The sequence below is a fragment of the Myotis myotis genome, unplaced genomic scaffold (assembly GCF_014108235.1).
Source record: "Myotis myotis isolate mMyoMyo1 unplaced genomic scaffold, mMyoMyo1.p scaffold_m19_p_16, whole genome shotgun sequence".
Lineage (NCBI taxonomy): Eukaryota > Metazoa > Chordata > Mammalia > Chiroptera > Vespertilionidae > Myotis > Myotis myotis.
Window position 1 is genome coordinate 27,632,419 of NW_023416320.1, and position 14,141 is coordinate 27,646,559.

At 38.3% G+C, this 14,141-nt stretch overlaps 1 protein-coding gene across 1 annotated transcript in view; it reads left to right on the plus strand.

Annotated features, from left to right (window-relative positions):
* The window catches only part of RP1 (RP1 axonemal microtubule associated), a 136,003-nt gene that overhangs the window by 58,187 nt on the left and 63,675 nt on the right, over positions 1 to 14,141 (plus strand). The window contains 2 exon segments of the mRNA XM_036338241.1: positions 2,360 to 2,559; positions 6,766 to 6,852. Coding sequence (XP_036194134.1) covers positions 2,360 to 2,559; positions 6,766 to 6,852 — 287 coding nt within the window.

Below are 14,141 nucleotides of genomic sequence, written 5' to 3' on the forward strand. Positions count from 1 at the left end.
ACATGCTGGACAGGTATTCCCTTTATTTGAAATACCCTTCCCTTCACTTTCTGAAAAATTCTAATGCATCCTTCTACATCCAGCACCCAGGTTACCTGTAGAAGCCTTTCTTGCCACCCTCTATAGTTAATGGCTCTGCTACATCTGAACTCTGTCCTGTTTCTTTTGTTTCCTATGCATGTGTTTGCATCTTTGAAATCCAAATATTTATATGTCTGCCTTTCCTACTAGATAGTGCCTATGTCCAGAGTGAGAATGTCATTATTTTTCTTTCAAAGTTTTAATCTCTGCCATTAATATTGAGGAAGCAATGAACCTAACACAGTGCCTAATGAATAATAGGAACTAAAAGAAATTTTCTTGAATTGAGTAACAATGATCCTTTTAGCTGAGCAAAAGAAATTCAAGTAGATAATTAGCATCGTAACGAGTGTCCTGCCGACCTAGATCACCAGTTACTCTCTGGGAAGGACTCATGGACGTCCTGTGGAGTTTTTATCAGTAGAGAGCTGACTGCTGTTTTCTGGGCTCTGACGAAATTCCAAGTGTGTTTGCAAGGCTCCTGATTGTGATAGACTACAAATAACAGTCAAGTGTTTACATAAAATATTTGGAAATTAAATTGTACCATAAAGTCTGGTTGGGAAAATATCTGTGACCTTTATATCAAAGGTCAGCTGCCTTTGATATAACACCCCGAATAACGTGGGATTTAACCTTGTTCTGCCTGGGTTTGAAGTTTAATTTTTTGTTACTGCCTGTATAGCTGTCAGCAAATTTCTTAACCTCTGAGTCCTGGTTTGTTTACCTGTCTCATAGGGGACAGTACCTCATAGGACTGGTGTGAGGATTGTGTAAGGTTGACATGGTATGAATACTAAGTTTTTAGGACAGTGCTTAGCACTGAATAAAATCTTCTGTCCTGCTGAACTGTCTTTAAATGAACACAGAACAGCTATCCAGCTCATTTAAGTACAGAGGCTTCGGATTTAGATATTTCATTATTTACTTATTATATGACTTGGGCACATTACTTAACCTCTATCTCTTTTTCTCATTTTAAAATGGACAACATAATTTGACTTACTTCATGGGATGAAAAAATGAATATGAAGCATTCAACACAGAGCCTACATATAATAGGAGCTTAATAAATGGTGATTATTATTATAATTGAAAAAAATGCTTGCTATTATAGTGATAAAGATGATCTAGGACAGTAAAGTGGAGGCACCTTTAAAAGATAAAGGTAAGTCCTTTCTTAGCAAATACACTTTTTGGCATAGTTTTTATTTTATTTTAAAATTTGTTTATTATAGCAGGAAGTAACTAGCCACTTCCTGGGTTTGTTGTCATCATGCTAATGCTGTACTAAGATCCTAGGTGCTTCCTAAAGTTGCCTATTATTTCATTCCATATAATTAAATGTAGGGAGAGTCTTGGCTTCCTTTTAACCGTTTGACATAAGGACATTTAATTTATGACCTAAGTCTGTAATATATGATTTCTACCTGGAAATCTCAGTTAAGAATTAACATGCAAATGTTGGGGCAATTTAGATAACCAATGCAGAGTAGCTGGGGCAATGCTCTTAGCACTACATTCCCCAGTATCTCCTTCATGAGGCAACAGGCTAAGCTGAGTGCAAAGAAGACAGCAAGTTGGGAACTTCCCTTTATCAGCATCTCTTACAAACAAGGAGCTGCTGTTGGGCTCCTCCTGGCTGATGGAGGCTGCCTTGGGACACACTGCCGCCATGTGGTCCCTGCCCCCACAGAAAACCTGCTCTAAGCACTTCAGAAACCACTTGCATTTGTGAAAATTCTGTCTGTGGTTTCTGATCCTTACATTGCTCTTTCCATAGGGCTCCCCACCCTCCCCACCCCCCGCCCCCCGCCCCCTGAACTATTTCAGAAAAATTTTCTCTCTCCTCAAAAATTGCTGTTTTTACATCTCATTTGAAAATGTGTTTTAATTCCACTTTTCTTTGTTACTTTATATTGCAGTAGCTCTGTCTAAAAACCTGTGAGCCAGGCAGGCAGCTTTATGAGAAATCTATGGACACAGACTGCAAATTCCAGCATGCATCCATGTTGAAGTGTTGAGGACAAGTGAGAGATTGCCAGGCATTTCAGATGTTTATTGTCCTCATTGAATTTTCTTCAGTTTCCGTTGACCGGAGCCTTGTTGAGAGGAGAGGAGCACAGATCAGCTCTCTGGAGTTTGGAGCAGTTCGGTGCCTCCCTGCCCGCCCCACCCCTCCCTGCTCTGTTTGATGTCCTTGGGCTCCATGAGACAAAGGATCCTGTCAGCCTGACATTGCACCTGATCTGCCACTAATGCTTTTTTACCCCCATAGAAGAAGTCAGACCTTCCCGGAGCAATGAGACTCTTCTGTCAGAAGATGAATGGAAGGTGTTAGTGCTGACAGGAAACACAGGGACTCGCGCCAATGCCACACTCTGGGTGTATGGAGATGAAGGAGTCACTGGACCAATAAGTCTTAGCAAGGACAGCTCAGAGCAGCTATTCCTTCCAAGACAGGAGGATGAGTTTCAGGTAAACAATATCGGTAGGAATATAGTTTTTTGACCATTTCAAAGGTATTTCTATAATACAGGAGGGTGTGATTGTGTGTGCATGTGTGTTCTGTATAAAATAAATCTCTGGCCTATTAGAATTCTCATAAGTTATCCTAATGCCTATTGTAATCATCAAAGGAAACATTTTCCCTTCACATATCTTATACAAACAAGGAAAGTTTATTTTTAAAAATATATTTTTAATTTCAGAGAGGAAGGGGGAGAGAGAGAGAGAGAGATAGAAACATCAATGATGAGAGAGAATTATTGATTGGCTGCCTCCTGCACACCTGCTACTGGGGATTAAGCCTGCAACCTGGGCATGTGCCATTGACAGGAATAGAACCCTGGACCCTTCAGTTCGCAGACCGACACTCTACCCACTGAGCCAAACCAGCTAGGGCCAAACAAGGAAAGTGATAGAAGAAATTTCTTTCTTTAAAGATAATTTTTAGGCCATTGGTTTGAAATTGCCCCCATAAATCATCAATTTCAACTCAAATTATAACCAGATTTAGAGATTCTTCTGATAATGAAAACCCTTTTTTCTTTATACTTGCACATACTTTTAGATGTCACTCAGCTGAGCTGAGTGAAATCATCTTTTTGGCATATTCAGAAGCCATGTTTTGAAGCTCTGCCAATGTCCGTTTGAATATCTCTCTATTTTAATTAGCATCAGAGAAAACTGGGCTGCATTGTTTTGAGTGTCACTGGTTGCCTCCTAGTTCCTCAGGGTTTTGGACAGACTTTAATTAGGACAATCACATTCCACTTCACTAATCCCCACCCCACCCCCATCCCCACAGGCTGAGAGCTGTTGAAAATCAGTTGTGTTCCCTAGAGAATATATCTTAGTATCCTAAGACTGGATAGAGAATGATTGAGGTCAACTCAAGTCACTGGAAGCCAAGGCTGTTTGAGGCTGCAGTACCTCAAACCCCCATGGTTTCTAGATCTCCAGATCAGAGCCTGGCATTCTGTTTCTGCAAATTTTAAGTTGAAAAAAAAAAGCTATTATGAAGTCATGAAGGAGCGCTTTTGCTCAATGCACATATGTATTTCAAAAGATTATTTGAAGGCGATTGTTTAGAATTCACTATATGTGTGCTATGGTTAGATCACTAGGCCAACCCACAGGCCTATGATTGCCCATACTATATCTTGTGGTATATGCACTCATGTGCTGGTAAATCCTCTCAATGTTTTTCTGGAAAAATTTACTCAGGGCTCAATCTTGGAAAGGATAATCAATGTTGATTGCACATTGGAGTCTCCTGAGGAATTTTAAAAACTACTGCTGCCTGGTTCCACTTCCAGAGACTGGTTATTTTGCCAGGTACAGCACTAGACTGTAAACCATGTGAGCTGGATTGGAGTCCTAGCTTTCCATGTCTTCTATATGTGAACTTGAATATATCACTTATTTTTCTCAGGCCAGCCTTATTTTTACATATAGAATAGAGGCAGTGATATGTGTTCCTTTTTTTCTAAATTTTAGGGTGGTCTGATGACCAAAAGAAAAAATATGTATATATTTTAAAAATTCTATTCACATATAGGGAATGTAGTAAATGTTAGGAATAGAGGTCTTGGAGTCACGAAGACCAGGTTCAAAGCAGATTGACCTTGAACAGATTGCTTATCCTCACTAATCTTTAATTTCCTTTTTGGTAAAGGTGGAGCATAAAACACTTACTAAAAAGTCTTATTGTGACTTTAAAAGAATGTCGGGGAATGTATGTGATATGCACTCTCCCTGGTAGATGGGAAATGCTCTATGAACATTAGTTACTGAGGACTCTCTCCTGGTCAATGGCATCAGAATATGTTTTCTTCTAGCTTCTCCTATTTACTGTGGAGTGAGAGCAAGGACTTAGCTCTAAGACACTACCTCAGTGTCTTAAGTGCCCACCACCTTATTATTTAATAGCTTAAGTAATAGCTATTAAATTAGAGATCAGTGGTAGAGATCAGGGATGGGTATGAAAGACCTGTAGGAGTGTAGGGCCTTGTGACCTCAGGCCAGCAGCATGGGCATCACCTGGGAGGTGGTTAGACATGCAACATCTCAGGCCCCGTACCAGATCTACTGAGTCAGAATCTACATTTTAAAAGACCCCCATGTAATTTGCATTTATACTGATGTTTGAGAAGCATAGTCTAGGGCTTAAGGCACAATGCAACTGGGACCTCTTGATAGTCTGAGAACCCTAAATTAGGACCAGCCAGCTCATTCCTATCTGCTCTCTCGTCTGTAGGCATTGACTTGTTTATCTTTTCCTCATTATCATTTGCCACTTCTGAATTAGTTTTTCATTCTCTTTTCCGTTCTTCCAATCCTGAAGTGAGCCATTTTTGAGGACAGTGGGATATTTCTGATCAAACAAGCTTCTTGTCTTTGAATTTTACTTTGGAACTCACCAGCTATGTATCCATCTGTGTATCCTTAGACAAATTACTTAACCTCTTTGTTTCTTCATTTTTTAAAGTAGACTCTTTAAAGAGCCTTACTCTTCCCAGGGCTACTCTGCAGATTGGAAGAGACAATGCATGCCTAGCACTTGCCTCCTGGCTGACATGTAGCTGATTGCATGGTAGTTCCATTCTCCAGAGTAATAGGCAGACAGGCATGAAGTAACATATGCTAGGTACCCTGACTGTTCAGTTATCCTTTTATTTTTATCACTTAGAATGTGTAAAAAGAGTAAGTTTGTCCTTAAATGCTAATAGATTCTTGGGACAAAAATAGTATATATAAAAGTTGGCTTACCTTGCAGAGAGAAACCAGACTCGGACTATGGGACAACTTTCTGTTACATTTGCTGGGAAGAGCTAGTTTGAGTTCTACTGCTGAGACTAACTCTGGGTATAAGAAAGTGGGGCAGAAGTTGGCTCTGCGGGGTTAAGAGCCCTCTGTTTCTTCCTCCTAGTCAATGCCAGCATATTCCTTCCTGGTGTTGTAATAGCCCCGGGGCTAGTCTATGGGAGGAAGTGATGGTGGTGGTGGACACTTAAGAAAATTTCTAAGTATGGGAAGTGTTATGAAAGAGATTATGAAATTCTGATGGTTCGCTATTACTTAAGCTATTAAATAATAAGGTAGCATTTCACCTTTTTAATCCTCAGAGTTCAGTGTCCTAGATCAGTGGTCGGCAAACTGCGGCTCACAAGCCACATGCGGCTCTTTGGCCCCTTGCGTGTGGCCACGAAGTTTCAATCGCACTGTATGTGCGCATCCGCATGTGGTATTTTGTGGAAGAGCCACACTCAAGGGGCCGCAGTTTGCCAACCAACTGTCCTAGATATATCTTATAATACAGAAAGTGTCAGCTTATAAATCGGTCTTCCTCACTAGATTATAAATATATATATGCTAAGTAGTGTGCCATTATTTTCATCTTTGTATATCTGTGGCCTTGCACAATGCCCACATTATTGTGTTAAACATTTAGTTGAACTGAAAATTGTATGCAGTCGATATTATGTCCATTCAACAGATAAAGAAATTGATGAGAGATGAAAACACCATATTTTACTCATATTATAACAGCCAGGATCCAAACTGAGCTCAAAGTTATTCCAAAGTCAGTTTTCCACAATGCTACCTAGATAAACAAATACTCTTGGACCATATAAAAAACTTGCCAAGTATACATACTGTGTGGACAGGTTTGTTTCTCTTCCTTGAACTTTGAACATCTGTGTCTTAGCCTATAAGATAAACAAGAGAATTTTCAGGGTAAAAGGAAGTTCTAGACTCATTGGTACTCTTCCTTAAGTTTATAGAACTCACCTCATTTAGCTTTGATGAAAGTTGCTTATTTTCTTAAAATAAAAACTCATGTTTATGTCATTGGAACTCATCTCAAAACACATTGGTTTCTAGTGAGAAATGTGGTCAGAGTACTGAGCATATGTCTGCTCTTTATCCTATTCTTTCATCTAACTCCTTTCGCATATTTTTAGTCAAGTCTCATGATATTTCTGTCTTATACTCCGTGTCTGTGTAAACCGCTGATAGCTTCTTGAGAGGGCCTAATTTTTAGACTCTGAAAGGGTCCTTGAGAGCTTTTTAAATATTAGGAACCAAAAAATAAAAAGTATTTGGTAGGAAGAAAAAAATTTAATGTGCTTAATTTAAAACGTTCTGCTATTTTTTTCTCCTTTGCATTTTATTCAGGTTGAAATAAGAAACATTGGAGAGATATATAAAATAAGGATAGGACATGATGCAACTAGTGAACAACCTGAATGGAACTTACAGAAGGTAATGTTTTATATTTTGCGCTTCATAGTTATTATGAAAAGAAATAAGCAGAAATCTTAACCAGTTAGAAAGATAACATATTTTCCTAATTGTTGTTATCAATGTGAACAAATTTTTTAAATTTTCCAATTGCAGTTGACATATATTAGTTTCAGGTGTACAACCCAGTAATTAGACATTATATAATTTACTAAGTGATCATCCCAATAAATCTAATACCCATCTGACACCATTTATAGTTATTATAATATTATTGACTATATTCCCCATGTTGTACTATACATCCCCATGACTATTCTGTAACTACCAGGTTGTACTTCTTATTCCCATCACCAGTTTTACCCATCCCTGCAACCCACCTCTCATCTGGCAACTACCACATTGTTCTCTGTATCTATGAGTCTGTTTCTGTTCTGCTTGTTTGTTTTGTTTTTTAGATTCAGTTGTTGAATAGATCTGTATTTGTTGCCATTTTATTATTCATATTTTTTATCTTTTTTTTCCTTATTCTTCTTAAAGAAGATCCTTTAACATTTTATTTAATACTGGTTTGCTGGTGATGAACTCCTTTAGCTTTTTCTTGTCTGGGAAGCTCTTTATGTGTCCTTTGATTCTAAATGATAGCTTTACTGGGTGGAGTAATCATGGTTGTGGGTCCTTGCTTTTCATTACTCTGAATATTTCTTGCCAGTACCTTCTGGCCTGCAAAGTTTCTTTTGAGAAATCTTATAGGAGTTCCCTTGAATATAATGAATTGCTTTTCTCTTGCTACTTTTAAGATTCTCTCTTTGTCTTTAATCTTTGCCATTTTACTACTGGTATGTCTTGGTGTGGGCCTCTTTGGGGTTCATCTTGGGACTCACTGCTTTTTCTGGACTTATATGTCTATTTCCTTCATCAGCTGTGCCTCTGAGTGGTTATGCTATGAACTGTGATTGGTTTACTAATGCTGGGCTTAGGGCCACTTAGCAATAGGTACAGCGCACACATGGTTTGCAGTTTGTGGACCTTTCAGAGATTTTAGGAAAGTCCTTATTGTAGTGGTCGGCAAACTCATTAGTCAACAGAGCCAAATATCAACAGTACAACGATTGAAATTTCTTTTGAGAGCCAAATTTTTTTAAACTTAAACTATATAGGTAGGTACATTGTTATTAACTTAATTAGGGTACTCCTAAGGCTTAGGAAGAGCCACACTCAAGGGGCCAAAGAGCCGCATGTGGCTCGTGAGCCGCCGTTGGCCGACCACGGCCTTAGTGCATTCCCTGATTGGTCACTTGTGTGGATTAGCCTTGGAAAGTGGTTACGGCTAGGTATGTGAATTGGGTGGCACAGGGTCCCAGAGAATCAACAGTGTGGAAAGAAAGTACAGTTAGCCTGGTTAATGGATACTCAGACTTGGCACTCACCTGTGCCTGCAGTCTGGTTTGGGGGAGGGATCAACAAAAGGACAGTGATTCCTGCTGATACTTTACTCTAGGCAAAAGCTGCCCTCTAACACTTGCCCTGAAACCAGATAATTCAGGTCCTCCTCGTATGTCCCTGGCACTTTTTGAGCTTCTGTCCCTTCTCTGGCATTTAAGGCTAGTGTCTGTGACTGAGTGAATCTGTTCTCAGTCCCTAAGACAATGCCTGAGTTTACAGCAGTCCTCCATCTCACTGGGATGAAATCCTTGTTGAATTTTACAGCCAGATACGGTGGGGACTTCGCTTCCTGGACTGGTGCTCTCAGCTGGGGAGCCCAGTGTTGTGCTGGAACCCTCGCTCCACAGGGGGTTCCTCCACAGATGAGCTATTCCTGCTGATTCTTAGCTGCTGCACAGGGACCAGCACATTAGGCATCTCCATCCCTCCTACCAGTCTTGACATGGCTTCTTAATATCCTCAGTTATAGGAGTTCTGTTCAACTAGTCTTCAGGTGGTTGTGAAGGATGGTTGTTCTATAATTTAGTTGTCATTTTTTTAAATTGTTTTATTGCTTAAAGTATTACAAAGGGTATTACATATGTGTCCCCCCCCCCCGCCCTTGACAATCCCCTGGCCTCCCTTACCCCCCAGTGTCTTATGTCCATTGGTTATGCTTATATGCATGCATACAAGTCCTTCGGTTGATCTCTTTGTCATTTGATGTGGTCCTGGGAAGAGAAGGCAGGCATAGCCTTTACCTACTCTGCCATCTTAACAGGAGGTCCTGTTGCTTTCTATTTTATATCCCACATATAAATGAATGAAATCATATGGTTCTTGTCCTTTCCCATCTGACTTATTTCACTTAGTCTGTTACTCATAAGATCTATCCACGTTGTTGCAAATGGCGATATTTCATCCTTATGAATGAGTAGTGTTCTGCTGTATATATGTACCACATCTTTTTTTGTAATCATTCATCAAAAGACACTTAGGTTGTGTTCATATCTTGGCTACTGTGTATAATGTTTCAGCAAACATAGGGGTATATATGTGTTTATGAAGACATTTTTTAAAGTTTTCATGTTGATACCCAGAGGAGGGGTTGCTAGATCAGATGGTAGCTCTATTCTTAATTTTTTGAGGAATCTCCATACTTTTTTCCATAGTGGCTGTACCAATTTACATTCCACAAAGGGTTCCCCTTTCTCCATATCCTCTTTAACAGTTGTTATTTCTTGTCTTACTGATTATAGACATTATAACAGGTGTGAAGTGGTATCTCATTGTGGTTTTGATTTCCATTTCCCTTGTGCCTGGTGAAGTTGAGCATTTTTTCATATATCTGTCATAGGGGCTATTTTAAAAACTTTAAAATTTGAGTTTGCTGCCAGTGGGCTTTTAAGCTAAGGGGTTTCAGTCTTCGGGGAAGAAATAATCAATGTAGGGGACAATATACAGAGGCCATCTTTGACTCATTTATATAATAGTTCCACATCTGGAAATATGACTAATGTTTGTATGAATCCAATAATAGTTATCACTTATAATTTATATTATTTAGAAAATGACTAGCCTATGTACTAATCTATTCTTTTGAGCTATCCAGAGCTATGGAGAGTTCTGGGAGAAGCTATTAACATGAGATTCCAAGGAACCATTTTAGCCTAAAAAAGCTATGTCAATTACTAGGTTATGATGTTATATCTAAGAGAAAATGAACTTGCCATAAGTCTGGCCTTAGCTTTTGCAAGGATATAAACTTAGAATCAACCATAGATTCTGCTTTCAATCTGGGTGAAGAAACAAAATCAGTTAGCAAATACAATAATTAGAGAGCAGTTAAAGGCTGAGCTGCATGTTCAGACCCTAATCACAGTAAATTTCTAATGAGAAAAATACATGTGTGCTCTAGAGTAGAGATTTTCAACCTTTTTCATCTCATGACACACATAAACCAATTACTAAAATTCTGTGGCACACCGAAAATTATATTTTTTGCCAGTCTGACAAAAAAAAAAATAGGTATAATTTTGATTCACTCACACCAGATGGCTATTGTGTTGGCTATTGTCATTTTTAAATTTGACAATGTAAGGGAAAAGAGATCAGTGCCCTGACTAAATAGCCAGGTATTGTATGTTTTAAAAATTCTTGCAGCACACGGGTTGACAATCACTGCCCTGGAGGAACTGGGAAGGCTTTGTGGACAAGGAGGATTTTAAAGAGCAGAGAGGTGTGAGTAAGGGCAGAGTAGGGAGGGATGGTGAATGGAAAGTAATTTGAAGATTGAATTTTTCTGTTTTCAGCGCTGCACATAGATTATCATGAAATAACTATGTATGAAAAATGATTTGTTTCCTAATGAGAGGGAAAATGTCTGTTTGCAAAGCTAAAGTAGATTCCTTGTATTTGGTCTTCCAATAGTCTGAAATTTATTAGATACAAATTGTGTAACCTTGTTTGGGTTGAGTCAGTTGATAAACACACTGACTTACAGGTCTATCAACATCATGTCTTCTCAGGTGTGCATTCTGTGTACATGATTACCATATTCTGTCTGATAATATTTTTTTAATTTTTATTTAATAATTCTTTATTGTTGAAAGTATTACATATGTCCCCCCTCCCCCTGTCTGATAATTAAACTTCAGTCATTATTTCTTTTTCCAGTATTTTACAATTTCACCTGAAGTTTATCCCTCTGCAAAATAAAGTTCAATTCATCTATATGTATTGCCTAGTGAAACAATTCAGTAATCTTTATATCTTTTATATATTCCTTTTCATCAATATTTCCCTTTTCTTAAAGGACTTTTCCCTTTTTCTTACTAGGACTAGTATGGTTCTATTCTAATTAACTCTATATTTTGAGATGGGTCAGGACCAAGATAATTTCCCTTTTATGTTTCAGTGTGCCTGGGTGGGAGGAAGAGAGCAACAGTTCTCTCCTTTGTGGACTTTGGTGTTAAAATATAGAAGAGCACAGATGCATAAAGGCATACATAATTATACTCATTGTCAAGGTACTTCATCAAGTATTGCTAGCGCACCCATTATGTGGAAGAGGTTCTGCTAGGAGTTTGAGCATGCCAATATGACTAAGATGTAGTTCTTTTCTTCAAAGAGTTCATTCTATAATTAACCCAACTTGAAACCAGATTATGGATTAGTTCTCCTTGGAATTTTAATTTTAATCGTCATATCTCAATGAAAATGCCTCTCTTACTGCATCTGTCCTTCAAAGGATTTACTGAAGGAGGTAAATTGATTTCTCCCATTCTCTCAGGTTCTAAGCAGACAGGTTGGGTAACCTGACTGAGGTATTATAACCTCAATGTGTTCATTCAGACATTGTAAATACCACTCTACTCTGTTGCAGTCAGCCAATTTTAGGAGTGTATTTAACTACTTGGTTGAAGTTTATTAAAATAACCCAGAAATTTGAGGCTTCTAAGAAACCAAGAGCGAGTTTTTATGGTAATGTTTAGTGTGAAATAACTAATATTTGCTGCTCTAAATCAGCAGGGGGAGCTCAACAAATAAACTTTAGTTTCTATCGAGGCCGGTCCTAAAATGGTTTCTATTCATTTAGGAAATGAAAACAAATGCTGAAGATTTTATATGAAAAAGACACTGCCATTCTTTAAATATTTTATTTATTTGTTTATTTGTTTAGAAGGAAAATGAGTATTTGTTTCAATGAAAATGTATTTTTGGAAACTCAACACTTTTTCTACATCTACCCCAACATAAGGTTTGGCTTTGAAGTTTAATTCGACTGCATTTTTTTTTTCCTCAGCCATACTGACTTTTTTATATTGCTCATATTTGGCAGCTCTGTGTCAGAGCTAAAGCAAAAGTCAGGGCTTCAGGTTGTTTTAGTCTAGAAGTATACTAGATGATGTCCGAATCTGAAAGCGAAATGGAAATGCCATTTTCAAAAAGATAATGGTCAGTTCTATAATGATCAAAGGCTTCCTTCTGTAGACTAAGAAAATCTAAAAGAAAGTCTGCCATTATTAGTATGTACACCAGGAGGATTTCCCCCCCCCCCAATAATCATGATGTATTGTTTATAGCCAAATAGTTTCTCATGATGAATAAGGAGAGAACTTATAGTATGTTATTGTTTGGGGGAAGCCAGTGCTTCTAACAAGTATTTGTTGAAATTATTCCTGGTGTCCCAAGTTAAAATAGGTGAAAACGTGTTTTTGTTTGTTTTGCTTAACATGTAGATTTTCAGCAGGGGCCTTTTTTTTAAACTACTACTTCTTGATATGATATAATAAGCTACTTGATATGAACTCCCAGCAGTCTTGAGATTAGCTAAACTAGGTAGGAAATTGTTTACTTTTGAAGTTTTAAAGCATCTTGTAAATATTTCCAGTTCCTGTTCATTTTCAGTTACTTCTTCACTTCAGGGTTTTAGAAAGAACCATGGAAAAGAAAGAGCAAGTTCTGAAATGCAGTGTGGAAAATAGTTTGTTTTTGAGGATTTTCTAGTTCATTGAACAGCAGGAAGCACCTGCTTCTTATTCTCCCCAAATCCCCAGTCAAATGTTTAATCTCAAAAGACTCCAGCAGTTTATAGAAATATTCTAAAAGTTGTGCCAGCTTATTTGAACCAAAGATAAATTCTTGCATTTGATAGTCCTTAAGTCCATTGTAGATACCATAATTGATCCTCCTTGTACAGTCCTTGTAACAAATAGGGTGTCATCACAAGGAATAGTACCAGAAATAAGGAGACTTGGAGTCAAGTTTTAACTTTGTATCTTATTTGTAAGAACACTTAGTGTGTTCTCTGAGAACACATTTAGACCTTATTTTCATATTTCCAACTCCAAAAAGAAAATACTAATGACTGAAATTAGTACTTGCTAACCTGACCCAAGTACCAGATTCTTCTATCCCCATAAAACTTTATTACTTTATTCTATATAATAAAAGGCTAATATGCAAATTGACCAAACAGTGGAACGACCGGTTGCTATGACAAGCACTGACCACCAGACGCTCAGTGCAGGAGCTGTCCCTGGTGGTCAGTGTGCTCCCACAGGGGGAGTGCCACTCAGCCAAAAGCCAGTTTCACAGCGCAGTGGCGGTGGCGTGAATCTCTCCCACCTCCATGGCAGTCGGACATCCCCTGAAGGCTCCTAGACTGCAAGAGAGTGCAGTCTGGGCTGAGGGACCCCCTCTATGAGTGCACGAATTTCGTGCACTGGGCCTCTAGTCTAGTGTAATATTTTAAATACTTTAAGGGCCCAACAAATGTGTTGGGGGCTATTTGCCTTTATTATTTTTAAAAGAAGCATTGGATAAATTGAGTATATAATAAGAATAGAAATGTTACATATTTTTTGTTTTGTAGAACAAAGCTTTATGGCATTTCAGAGTAGGATTTCTAAAAGTATTTTTCTCAACTTTTCTCATCCTAGTACACTCTTTGTTTTTATAGTCAGTGTCCAGCAGACAACTAGTCACAAAAATTTAGTTCTCAGAAAGTGTTTGTTTGATTTGGCTTTATATTATTTCTCCTCCAAGAAAAGATAAGATTAAATTTAGAATTAAATAATATATGTGAAGAGTATTTCATAAATCAAAGTAGAATATAAATGTAGGTGGTGGTAGTAATGATTTTTGGTTCTTAATTGCATTTAGTCTTGGCCGTAACAGGCAGGAAAGGAAGATATGGAGCTTGGGCCAAGGAGAAGGGCAGTTGGCTCACTCTGCCCTCATGATCCGGCCGGTGTGTTCTCTGGGCTTCCTGGACCTGATCCTTACTCCATTGGGAGTCCTGGTTGGCATGAAAAAATAGGCACTAAGGACAGGTAGGGAATGGCTACAGGGCCATCTCTGAAGGGCTAAATAGGGAGGAC